The sequence below is a fragment of the Triturus cristatus genome, chromosome 7, assembly GCF_964204655.1.
Source record: "Triturus cristatus chromosome 7, aTriCri1.1, whole genome shotgun sequence".
NCBI lineage: Eukaryota > Metazoa > Chordata > Amphibia > Caudata > Salamandridae > Triturus > Triturus cristatus.
In genome coordinates this window covers 1,245,783,628-1,245,797,046 of record NC_140590.1, presented here as the reverse complement: position 1 = coordinate 1,245,797,046, position 13,419 = coordinate 1,245,783,628, and the positions used below count along the sequence as shown (strand labels likewise).

The 13,419-nt window shown below is 42.3% G+C and overlaps 1 protein-coding gene across 4 annotated transcripts in view; it reads left to right on the top strand.

Moving 5' to 3' along the window:
- The window catches only part of KAT8 (lysine acetyltransferase 8), a 236,767-nt gene that overhangs the window by 116,511 nt on the left and 106,837 nt on the right, over window positions 1–13,419 (top strand). For 2 of the 4 annotated variants that reach the window (XM_085618705.1, XM_085618703.1), the window contains exons 6-7: window positions 5,907–5,996; window positions 11,911–12,051. In XM_085618705.1, the coding sequence (XP_085474831.1) occupies window positions 5,907–5,996; window positions 11,911–12,051 (231 nt within the window). The remainder of the gene's footprint in view (window positions 1–5,906; window positions 5,997–11,910; window positions 12,052–13,419) is intronic. The other 2 variants (XM_085618706.1, XM_085618707.1) reach the window with 1 other exon arrangement.

Here is a 13,419-nt window from a genome sequence, read left to right as displayed (position 1 = left end):
ACATACCTCCCAGACAATGTCCAATGTCCACAGAACATCTCGCGCTTCTCAAGCAGGAGGTTCTCTCTCTTGCAAAACCATGCAATAGAACCGGTTCCCCTACATCAACAAGGTACAGAGATTTACTCCCTTTATTTTCTCGTTCCAAAAAAAGACGGTACGCTCAGGCCAATATTAGACCTCAGACCGTTAAACCTCTACATAAAATCTGACAACTTCCACATGGTCACGCTACAACAGGTCCTCTCGCTGCTCCAACAAGGCGACTTCCTTGCCACTCTAGATCTCAAGGACGCCTACTTCCACATTCCTATTCACCCTGCTCACAGGAAATACCTACGGTTTGTAGTGGACGGGTAACATTACCAGTTCAAAGTCCTTCCATTCGGAGTCACAACAGCACCCAGAGTCTTCACAAAATGTCTCGCGTTGGTAGCAGCCCACTTAAGAAGACAACACATTCATGTGTTTCCTTACCTAGATGACTGGCTCATAAAAGCCAAGTCACGCAGCGATTGTGTACAACAAACACACAACACAATCCAGTTGCTGCACAACATAGGATTCACAATAAACCTTACCAAGTCACATCTCCAACCGTCCCACACCCAACAGTATCTAGGCACAACAATAGATACTTCCAAAGCCCTTGCATACCCCAATCCAGCCAGTATGCAAGCCCTCATAACAAAATTTCAACCGCAACACTCACTACCAGCTCGAGTGTTCATGCAGCTAATAGGGATGATGGCCTCTTGCATCTTAATTGTCCCTTACGCAAGACTCCAGATGCGTCCATTACTGGAATGTCTAGCACAACAGTGAAACAAAGCTCAAGGTCAACTTACGGATCTGGTGTTGGTGGACAGCCGCACATATCGCTCTTTGCAATGGTGGAACACACAAAATTTTCCCAAAGGGCGGCCGTTCTTAGACCCGGTTCCACAAATAGTACTCACAGCAGACGCATCGCTCACCGGCTGGGGAGCTCATCTCTTAAACCATACCATTCAGGGTATGTGGACCCCTCAACAAAACTCCTCCACATCAATCACCTGGAGTTATTGGCCATATTTCTCGCTCGCCCTAACGTCATTTCAGAAACATCTCCTTGGCAAAGCTGTCCTCGTCCGGACGGACAACATGACAGCAATGTACTATATACAAAAACAGGGGGGGGGGCACACACTCTCTGTAGCTTTCACGCCTAGCACAAAGCATATGGAGATGGGCCATTTCTCAAAAGATATACCTCTTATCAGAGCATCTACCTGGGATACACAATCAGATTGCAGATCTGCTCAGTCGTCAACAGCAGCAGATTCACGAATGGGAACTTCATCCGCAAGTTCTTCATCCGTTTTTATTAAATGTGGGCCACCCAGACATAGATCTGTTTACCACTCATTTAAACACAAAATGTCCAAGCTTCACCTCCAGGTATCCACACCCACTGTCCAAAGGCAATGCGATATGGATGAACTGGTCAGGCAGATTTGCGTATGCTTTTCCGCCTCTCCCACTCATTCCGTTACTGGTGGCCAAGCTCAAACAACAGTCTCTCACAATGATCCTGGTTGCTCCAACATGGGCCCGACAACCATGGTTCACAACACTGCTGGAACTCTCAGTAGTTCCACACCAGAAGTTGCACCTCTCCCCAAAGCTTCTCACACAGAACCATGGAGAGATGAAACATCCAGAACCAGCTCAACTGAACCTAGCAATCCGGCTCCTTTGGTTACCTCAATCTCCCACCAGACTGCATGAACGTCATTAAAGAAACTAGACGTCCTACCACTAGAGCTTGCTATGCAGCTAACTGGAAAAGATTTGTTGTATACTGCAATAACAACACAATCAATCCATTGGATGCTTCAATTCAAAACATTGTCTGTTACCTCATGCATCTACAAAGATGTAATCTGGCATACACATCCATATGATTAAATCTTGCTGCTATAGCAGCTTACTTACAAAACAGACACTACTTGTCATTGTTTAGAGTACCTGCCATCAAAGCATTCATGGAAGGCCTTAAAAGGATAATTTCTCTCAGAATTCCACCCTCTCCAGTATGGAATCTAAACATTGTCCTTACTAGGCTCATGGGTCCCCCATTTGAATCTTTTCATAAATGTGAGTTACAGTTCCTCACATGGAAATTAGCTTTTCTTGTGGCGATCACATCTCTCAGAAGAGTGAGTGAACTCCAGGCATTAACCATACAAGAACCATTTTTGCAAATACATCACAACAAAGTGGTTCTTAGTACAAACCCTAAATTCTTACCTAAAGTAGTTTCGGCTTGTCACCTTAACCAGTCTGTTGATCTCCCAGTCTTTTTTCCTCAACCAGACTCAGTCGCAGAACGGGCTCTTCATATGCTTGACGTCAAAAGAGCTATTCTTTACTACATTGAAAGGACGAAAACTTTCAGAAAAACTAAACATCTTTTTGTAGCTTTCTCACCACCACATAAGGGCAATCCTATATCAAAAGCTGGAATTGCCAGGTGGATCGTTAAATGCATCCAAATATACTACCAAAAAGCAAAGCGTACATTATCCATTCCCCCTAGAGCGCATTTCACGCGCAAGCTAGGGGAATCCATGGCATTCTTCGGAAACATCCCCATGGATGACATTTTCAATGCTGCAACATGGTCTACACCGCAAACTTTCACAAAACACTACTGTGTAGACGTCCAGTATGTGGATCTACAGCTAGTGTGAGGCAAGTGTGGGCCCTGCTGTACTAAAAACACTTATGCAAACTACTGCAGCACATACAGATAGCCACCGCTAACGGGGTAACTGCCGTATAGTCTATGCACAAGCATGCGATCTACAGCTCATGTGCCTCGAACGGAAAATGCTAATTACCAGTATGCATCTGTTCTTGGCATGTAGAGCTGTAGATCCGCATACGCCCACCCGCCTCCCCGTACACCTATATGTGTTGCAGTACTATCTTACTTAGATACATTACACATGGACATCTTTTCTTTTTCTAACTAACGCCATCATCACCCTTTATGGCGAAAACAGTCTAGAGATGGAGTCGATGCCCATGCGCACTACTAACCAAAGGAGGAGTCGCCTATGTTGTGACTACAAAGACTTCTACAGCAACAAAGTGCAAACATTCAAGCCCAACACCAGATGGCGATCTATGCACAAGTATGCGCATCTACAGCTCTACATGCCAAGACCAGATGCATACTGGTAAGTAACATTTTCCTTTAGCATTGGATGCTGGGTGTTATGTTTGGAAGAGTCTGGCATCTTTTGGAAAGCCTGTTCGATAGAAATCCCCCTTCCCTCTTCATTTTTAGGTCTTGTGTAGGCTGCGCAATGCGCTGTCTCCTTGAGGCATGTTTGCTGTTAGTGGGCTTGGAGGCCGCCCATACTTACCATTGGTTGGCTTCACAACCACTCTCAATGAGTTGCTTGCTATTGATAAGCTCTGCGCTTGGCACTTCCCTCTTCCTGCATGTGACCATCCCTTGTGAGCATGATCCTAGTACTTGTGTCCTTACACTGCTCGCAGTTTTGCAGTTTTAGGAGCTAATGTGTTGTTGTTGAGCATCTCTACGGAGTGCATCTTTTGTAGCTGGCTCTGTGTGCTCCATTCCATTGTCTGTGTTTGCTTGTTCCTCCTCCCTTCCATTGCTGTGCCACCACCTAGCAGAATAGATGAGTGGGAGGTCAGATGCCTTTGTCTTCTCTTTTGACTTTGTTTGAGTTACTGCTTTTCTGTAGCGCAAACGCTGCCCGAAGGTGTTAGAATGCCTCACACAAGAACTCATTAATTTTGTGTAGGCATGGGAAGATTAAGTGATTTGCCCAGAGTCACAGGATGTTGAGCCGGTGCTGAGACTCGAACCAGGTTCCCCAGCTCCAGAGTCAGGAGCTTTGGCCGTTGAGCCATATTCTCTCCCTTGGCTTGCGTGTAGATATCCTATGGCATATAAGCATGTGTACATTGCTGACCGTATTTATTTTGGCACTGTGAAGCTTGCATTTGAATCCTTTCCCTACTGCCCCTCCCTCTTTCTTCTTCTACCACCCGCTACCCCTTTCCTGTTCACTCCACATAATTCCACTTCATGCTACATAATCCCACTACACATATTTGAACTCCACTCCATGCCACATAACTACTTTCTGCATAATTCAACACACCACAAAATTAAGTACCACACAGTTCCACAACACACTGCACAATTCCACTACACAAGACACATTTCAACATCTCATAACTCCACACCACACAACTTCACTTCACATCTTTCCACTCATGCCACATAATTATATTCACACAAGTTCAACTCCACATATTCCATCTCCGCTCCATGCCACGTAATTCCTCATCACATACCACCACACAACATGATTCCCCTCCAATCCACATAATTACTCAACACAACACAATTCAACTCTTAAATAATTCCACTCCACATAATTCCACTCCACGCTACTTAATTACTCTCCACGCCACATAATTACACTCCGCATATATCCACTCAACGCAAAAACACATAATTACACTTCACAAAATTCAACTCCGTGCAATGCCACACAATTTCACACGCCACACAGTTCCACACTGCTCAATTCAACACCACACAACATAATTACACTCCAGAAAATGCCACTCCACACCACATAATTCAACTCCACATAATTACACTCCAGTCCATACCACATAATTACACTCCATATAAATCCACTTCACGCCACATAGAAACACTCGACACAATGGTACATAATTCCACTCTACGCCGCAATTCTTTCCACCCAATGTAACACTGAACCACATGATTCCATGCCACTCCATGCAATACCACTTCACATAATTACACTCCATAACACACAATCCCCACTCCACGAAACACTACTACACTAAATACCACACAGTTGCTATCCACCACTCAATTCCAGTCCACCGGAACAAAAGTAAAAGCTAGGGGCAATAATCTCAAAGGCGCGACCTATTGACTTTGCCAGTGCTTGTTGAATCTAGGTTCTGTGTAAACATCTGTTAAATTTATGAATCTTGATAACTTCACTTCATTGAGAAGGAAAGCTTACTTCTTTGTAGCAATAGTTCTTAAGACAGAGTATCTTCCTCAGATTGGTACCCCCGGACTCCTGTTGTAATTTGGTGAGTTTGTTTACTGAAAACAAATCGCACATACATGGCTCTCGTTAGGCTTAGCTGTTGGGTGTGAAGTAGACCTCACTAGCTCTAAAAACAGTTTTTAAAGGGTTTTGCTTATTTTTATAGGTAAGTCTCAAACGTTATTCCTTGTTTTGAAAACATTTTAACAAGGAAAAGAAACACATGAACATTTTAGTATTAAAATGTAATTTTGCAATTGTAAGATTTCTGTGCTTCAGATATGAAGCCCAGTGGCCAAGAGATATTAAACCATTTTGGGGAAGATTATTGTATCTTGTAGTACACAATTAGCCTGTCCTCCTTTCTGTGAAAACAAGGTTGAAACTCTGAAATGGTTAATTTAATCCTTTATAAAAAAGAAAAAAATAGAATGAATTTCTTTGCATTACATTCTAGACCAGTTAATTATCTGAATTCCCAAATGAAGTAGTTCATTTTTTCTTGTTTAGAGTATGATGCCTATGTGTACGGTTTCCTTGCGTTTTTGCTGTAAAATAAATTTGGTGTTATAACCGAAGTTGCTTGGTGAAGGCTTGTTTTCATTTCAGATCAATTTTAGAATTGTATTCAAGAAAATGTGTTCTAGTACCTCTAGCACATGTGCAGAGATATTCTAATGTTTATTATTCAGAGAAAAGTCTGTGATGAATCATGCTTAATTGTGTTTGTCCACGATATGTAAACCTTCTCTTTTAAAGTCAGTTACTTTCTTTCACAAGGGACTTTGTCAGTGGAGACAACCACCCGGGAAAGAAATCTATCGTAAAAGTAACATCTCCGTCTATGAAGTGGATGGCAGGGATCATAAAGTAAGTACTCTGTGTGAAATGAAAGAGGAGCTATGTGTCTGAGAGCATGGCCACTGTCTGTGTGTTCGTGTCTGTTTATAACCACTGTTGGAAGGTACTGGAATAGGTCTAGGACAACCAGATTTCCATGTGTTTCTCACAGTTGGTCATATCGGGAAATTGGAACTTCGAATTCTGACCACCTGGAATTTCCACTGGAAACCTGACCACTAGAACACTTCATGGTTCATAAAGATCAGCAGCATATGCTCAGTTAACTCTGGAAACCTGGCTAATAGTGTTTTGGGTAAGGAGGCTTAACAAGAAAGAACATGTCAATCGACAATGCTCAATATTTTAAAATGCAGGACATGGAAGGTACTTGATGGCACAGGTAGCCACACGATTAAGTGCTTCTCCATGCATAGATTCACATGTCTGATCTATTCCTAATGACTGGGAACCCGCAGTTATTTAACAGAGCACTATTCTAATACAGAAACTGACATTGAAGAAAAATTGAAATCAACCCTAGACCACGTAGCCATCCGCATCATTTTATGACCTGAAAGTTAAGCCAGTTAGATGGTGGGTCTCAGATTTTTGATACTCTGTCACAGGCACCAAGTATGAGATTGTTGACCGCCTGTCTCAGACAGTGGGGAATCCTCTGAGCTTTGCTAATTATTTGGGGCGGTTGACCAATTGAACGCCTTCAGAAAGGTCTCTTTATCCAGTATTGGGGTATCTTTCATAGATTCACATGCTTGAATCATTCCCTGTTGTCGAGATAGGAGTCCCACGGTAAAATAGTCAAGCAGTGTTTAACAAATATCATAGGCTATAATGGCCTTAAGCCATCTTATTGCCAGCCTATCTATGTCCTTTTAAAAAAAAGACCTAATGCTGGAACACAGCAAATCAGCTCTCAGCACCCTTTAGAACACTCCGAAATCTTTTGCTCCCAAAGGCCAGTCCATGAATAAATCGAAAGATTTCCCTTTGGATCCAAATTTAGACATTGTTCCACCAAAAATAGATCCCAAACAGAATAGACTTTATATTAACCCAGAACCAGGTCATATTCATACCAAGCTGCCTCGTAAACACAAGCTTCCTGATGAGGACACTCATTACAAGATCCCTTCAAGAGAAGTCTGTCGGTACTAGCCCTTTTCATCCACCACCAACATCCCCTCCTCCACCTTCTTCTCCGACTTTAAATCCTTTGCACATCACACCTCAAGATTCATCACGATCTCAGCATGACAGGGACGATATTGATGAGGGAGACATGCATTTACCAATAGATCCATGGAGGGATTACACAATTGACCCTCCATTAGTCAACAATACAGACCTTTACCCTGCCAAGCCACCTCCACCTGATGACAATGTATCTTATCAAGAACTCATTGCCAGTGCTGCAGAATACCATGGGGTGGTACTACACAAAGAATCCTTAGAAGAGGATTTCTTGTTTGAGACAATAGGATCCATACATAGGTCAACACAGACACTCCCTATGCCTAAAGGTATGATGAGACACGCTGACAAATTTGAAAAAGATCCTGTGTATGCACGCATCGTGACTCCTAGAGTCAAAAAGTAATTTAAAGCCTCCCCAACAGATCCGATATTTATTAAGGGCCAGTTACAACTAGACTCACTGGTAGTGTCCAATGCTCGCCAACGAGCTAATTCTCAAACATCAGGGGATGCTCCTCCATCAGACAAAGAATCCAAGCTAATAGACGATTCTGGCAAATGTATAGCTGCTCAACCTGCCAATCACTGGTGCATAGCAAACAGGCAGGGTCTTTTGGCCAGATATAACAGGGCACACTGTGATGAAATGGAGCAATTGCTCCAATATCTCTCAGATGAGCCTAAAGCAGAAGAGCAAGATTTAGTAAGTGAAGCAAGCTAATTTCCAAATCTTCTATAAGATGTGCTCTAGATGCTGCTGATACCGCAGCTAGGGAGGTCAACACTAGCATCTTACTCAGAAGACATGCTTGGTTAAGGATTTCCAGGTTTAGGCCCACAGTCCAACAATATTATTTTTAAATACATCATTTGACAATAAACATCTCTTCGGTCCTAAGGTCAATCAGGCGCTTGACAGAATGAAAAAAGACACTAAAATGGATAAGTCCATGTGAGTACTCCAGTCTCCTTCAAACAGAGGCTCCATGTGTTGCTCCTTTTACTGAGCAGGGTCCAAACCCTCACCCTCAGACCAGAACACCTCTTCTTACAAAACTAATAACCAGTCCTCTTCCTCAAGAGGTTTTTTTCGAGGAGGATATTGAGGAAACAACTCTAAAGGCAGGGGTAAGGGCACCACACCCCGTGACTCCCATTCCCCTAATAAGCAGTGATTTCCCCACGCTTTCCTCTGACCATACCACACCTGTCGGAGGATCACATCAGCAATTTCTCCCCTTTTGGAAATCTATAACAACCGACAAATTGGTGATCGGAATTATCCAACATGGTTATTGCCTGGAGCTCACCCCCAGTCCTCCAAACATTCCGCCTTGTTCTGACAAATTGTCTACAGACCACAAAAGTACAATCATATTTACGTGTACCAAGTCCTGAATGGTTCTATAAATAAAAATACAGCAAAGAAATATTTTTGATACAAACAATTGGTCTGAGTTCAGTCTTTGAGTGTGTGACATCATTTCTTGCCTGAGTGTGCACAATAAATGCTTACCACTACCCTCTGATAAAGCCTTACTGCTTGCCCACACTACCACAAATAGAGAATAAGGTATTATCTACTTTTACCTCTGTAAGCCTCTGTGGATCCACTGGGCTCTGTGCACACTATACCTTACTTTGGTATGGTATATACAGAGCCAGCGTCCTACAGGCTCTTCTCGCCTGTTGGCTGGTTTGCTGTCTTTCCGGTCTCTAGAGGCAAGGTCGTGGCACTCTCTACTGCAACAGGCCCCGCTGCTAGCATTCGTTCAAGGTTTCACGGAGCCTGAGTCTGTCGGCCCCCACTAACTATCGTGGGGGCTGCCTCTGCTTGCTGTTGATTGTGGGCGTATCCTCATCTCTGCACACACACAACCCTCGCTGAATCTCCAACGCCGCCTATAAGCTGGGCCGTGGTATCCCGCATCACACCAGTCTGCGTCGAATTATGTCGGCTGTCTCCCTCAGCGGGACACCGTTGAGAACATCTCTGGTATCCCCGCAGCCTCCAGGACGTGAATCTGCCTCAATGGGGTTGCGGTAGGCTGATTAAAGACCAGATTTTAGGGGATTAGGCGGGTGGGAGACGCTTTAGCAAGCATTAATCTTGCTCTGCAGTTGACAACGCCCCCCTTCATCCCTAATATTAAACCTGTTCATATGTGTCCATATGAGATACTGCCTCATCATCCATATTTAGCAGAGTCTGACTTGAGATATTTTACTTTTAGAGTATATCCTGTGGCTTTATGCAGAGAACTTCCGGCACACCATCCTTATAATCCGCTAGGGTGGTTAAAGAATTTGAGAGCTCTGTTTCGCACATTTCCTTCCCTGCTAGTGAGTTAGAACTCAATAGGGTGCTAGGATCCCTTATCAAAGAACGTTTGTGCTTATAGATAAGGCTTCTGAGGAGATTCTGTTATGGAACACTGCCTTATCAATTGTCACATCCACAGGAAGCATCAGCCCAATACAAACATTTTCTATAAAGCCACTACTTCTAAAATGTGACAAGGGCAAAGTCACTGTGTTTATGAATCCTAGTTTCATACCCAAGGTATCAACCTAATTCCATCTGATCGAAAAGAAAAAAATAATTTACCAATATTTCTTTCAGCAACCATCTATACTGACAGAAACCTCTTTTATTCTTTGAAAATTAAACAATCTGTAAAGTTCTATATTGTTAGAACAAAGCACTATTGCAAGACTAGTCAGCATGCAATTTGTCCAAACTGGTCATAGTACATTAGATCACTGCATGTATCTCATTCTGTCATGACAAACCGTCACCATCTCAGAGTAAGGACTCATTCGAAAAGAGGCATCACTTCCACAGTCACACTCTTTGCTGCAGCATCTCTACTGGACATATGCAAAGAAGCCACTTTGTCTTCTTCCCACATCTTTGCCCAACATGTCTTTCAGAATGTCCGGTCAAAACCCAAAATGGCAGTGGGAGAAGTAGTGCTGCCCAACTAATTTCATTTTGGTAAGCCTTGTTTTTGCCTAGCTCTAATATACTGCTTTTAAATCATAATTCAATCATATGAATCGATGAAAGATCCAATTCTGGAGAGTAAAAGGTTAGTTACCTGTAACTACTGTTGTCTATCATTGCTGTCTTTCATAGATTAGGCAAGCCATTCTTCCTCCCCTTTTATGGGGCTACAGATAGTGTCATGAAACAAGCTATGTAAGTCTGACAGTTGGAGCCTCTGAGCAGTTAGAGCCTCTGAGCATTTGGAACCTGTGGCGCCTCCACCTCACTGGCTGTACTTGTTGACATAAAGTGAAGTGAATGGCTTCTTGTAGGCTATGGGGGTTTTTACTTTTTCAATTCCAGTTTCTGTATTGGAATACTGCCCTGACATTAAATGGTCAAACGTTCCTAGCCTGATGTTGGGCAATAATTTACGCATGTGACTCTTTGGAAAATATCGCACAGTAGTCACAGGTAAGTAACTTTTTCTTTCCCATTTGTAATGTTTATCTTTTGAATAGGATCTGTTTGCATAACAGCACCATCTCTGTAAAGACCGAGTTTTATTCTACAGCTTAGTAGTTGGAAGGACTCATGACGCAATGACTGCTTCATTTAAAACCTCTCTACTGGGCAGACTACTGTAAAGTGCAGAAATAGTGAATCATAATCTGGACATTTGAATTATTTGGTAGTTTCTATCTGTCCTATTAGCAGTTAGTTGGATAGAAACAGGCATGTTCATTTCCAGTAAGCCACTCCCCCCATGACAGTATGAGTATAGTTTTCCTAGTGTTGCCCGATTAGTTATTCATCTTGGCTGGGTTCCTTGTGAACGAAATGGAACTGAGCATAGCATATTGCTCTACAAAGTATGCAAATAAAAAGCAGTTCAATATGTTATGCATAGAGGTCGTACCTGTTTTAAAGATGAATTGTTTTTTATATCTATGGTGGTGAGTTAGCTCTGTTCACCTTTTTGTTATTCTTTTTTAAATAGAATTTAGAAAAGGCAAAGAAAATGTACATTTTTCGAATAACACTTTTAAAAAAGAAAATGAAGCTTTGTATTCTTAATATTTCAGCCACCTAAGCATTTAACTGGATATTTTAGTGAGCACACTAGTATCAACAGAGCTAATAGACTTTGCCTCTTGGCTGCTATTGCTGAAATATTGGCTTTGCCAATGTTTTTTGCAGATATTCAGCATTAGCAAAAGCTTTTTTAGACGCTAGATTATATGATAATGTTTGCTAAAACTGTGCATTAAGATTTTATGACTGGTTGAAGTAATATTATCCAGCTGGGAAGTATGGGTACAATAACAGCTTTTTATTGAATACCTTCCAAAATGAGATGCTTAACAATTCGACAACATGAACACTGCATGCCACTACCAACGGTTCCTGCCAGATAAACACATTGATGACTTTTTAGCATGGGAGAGGATTAGATTGTGTTAAAAAAAATCATTTGATTATGGAATATTGAAATATCTAACTTAAGACATTTAGAAGCCATTGTGCCCCTCCCGCAATATACCTGTTTGTCTGCCTTAATTGTATTTAGTCTGTGTAATGTTGTTGGTAAGTGCGAAGTTTATGCTGTGGCAGCAGCTGTACCTTGAACTAAAACTGTTGGTGGGTGTCTGCTATAATGAATGAATGAAAAGACTGCTTTAGCTGAGATGCCAGCCTGCTATACCTGACTAGCTGCATGTAATCTTTTTTCTTCAGATCTACTGCCAGAACCTTTGTCTGTTGGCTAAACTCTTCCTCGACCACAAGACCCTGTACTTTGACGTAGAGCCCTTCGTCTTCTATATATTAACTGAAGTGGACAGGCAGGGAGCCCACATTGTTGGTTACTTCTCCAAGGTACAGTTCTGCATGTTAAGTTTTCTCCTGAAAACTTGTCATTTACCTGAGTAGTTATTGACACTTGTGGTTTTGCCATTTTCTATTGAGTATCCTTTATAGAAGAATATAATGAGATTTTAAAATGGGCAGTGAGTTAAATATGCATGTGGATGTATTGAAGTGCTGTGTGCAACACTTGCAATGTCGGCTTCTCAGCACCCAAAATGCTTTTTTGTAAAGTGCACCTGGTGGGTTCCTGGCACCGAGGCAGATCCAGCCACAGTCTAAGGTCATTTAGATCATAACTGTCGAAGTGAATTGCCATGTTGAGACATTTTCTAAAGGTTACCAAATTCATAAAGCACCTGACAGAAGAGAAAAGGATGTTCCAGGGGTTGGGTATGTAATTGAATGAGCATCACACTTCTAGAAGTAGATAGGATTCTCAGAGAAGCCAGCAAGTCGGCAGATGCTGCTTATTGTGTTCAACTGTACACATTTTTCTGAAATAGATTGATGAACCCTCAGTCTTCACCCCTAAAAAACTAAAATCATTTACATGGGCATTTAAAAATTCTTTTCTGTACTGTGAGCAATTGCAGATTTGCTGAAGAATGAAAATCATGGTTTCTTTGAGCGAGTTCTAGCATCAGTATTTCAGTAAGCTGTATTTTAAAATCCATTCCTTGTATTCATTTCAGGTAAATAACCTGCCTACAATTGTTAGAATGGTAGGATGAACCACAGAAAAATTGAACAGAAACACATAGCCCCTTCCTTTTCCCCCTTCCCTCCCACTCTACCCCTGACCAGGTCCAGTCTGTGAATGTTAATTTCCAGTATACTTATGTTTGTTCGTGTTGCATGGTTCATGAATTGAGCAAGGTGCGGTTTATCCTATTTATTTTTTTGCTTTAAAGAAAACTGTATTCCACTCCCTGGTGTCAGGGACCTTTCCAGTTCCTTTTCCCACCTCCCTTGTCTTGCTGTCTTCATTAGGCTCTGCCCATAAGTGATATAGCCCTGTTGTGAGAAAATGGGGTTCTGTTGCTGTACCCCTGCACTTTTTGCCTGGTTTTTGATGCAACTTTGAATCTGTTCAGGTTCCCAGTACCTGTGTTCTTTCCCTAAAACTGTACCCCCAGGCCCTCTGTAAGACCCTAGTAAATGGTACCTAGGGCATGGGTACTGAAGCTAGGGACCCATCACCTAGGCCATGCAGACTGCCACTGAAGCATGCATGGCCTGGTGTAGACAAAACAACAAAGTCGACACACTGTGCCATGCCAACTAGCACTGCCCAAGATATAGATAAGTACTGCGGCAACAAATGATGGACAGGAGTTTGGGCTGGACTGTTCCCATGAGGAGCAGGGTCAAGACTGA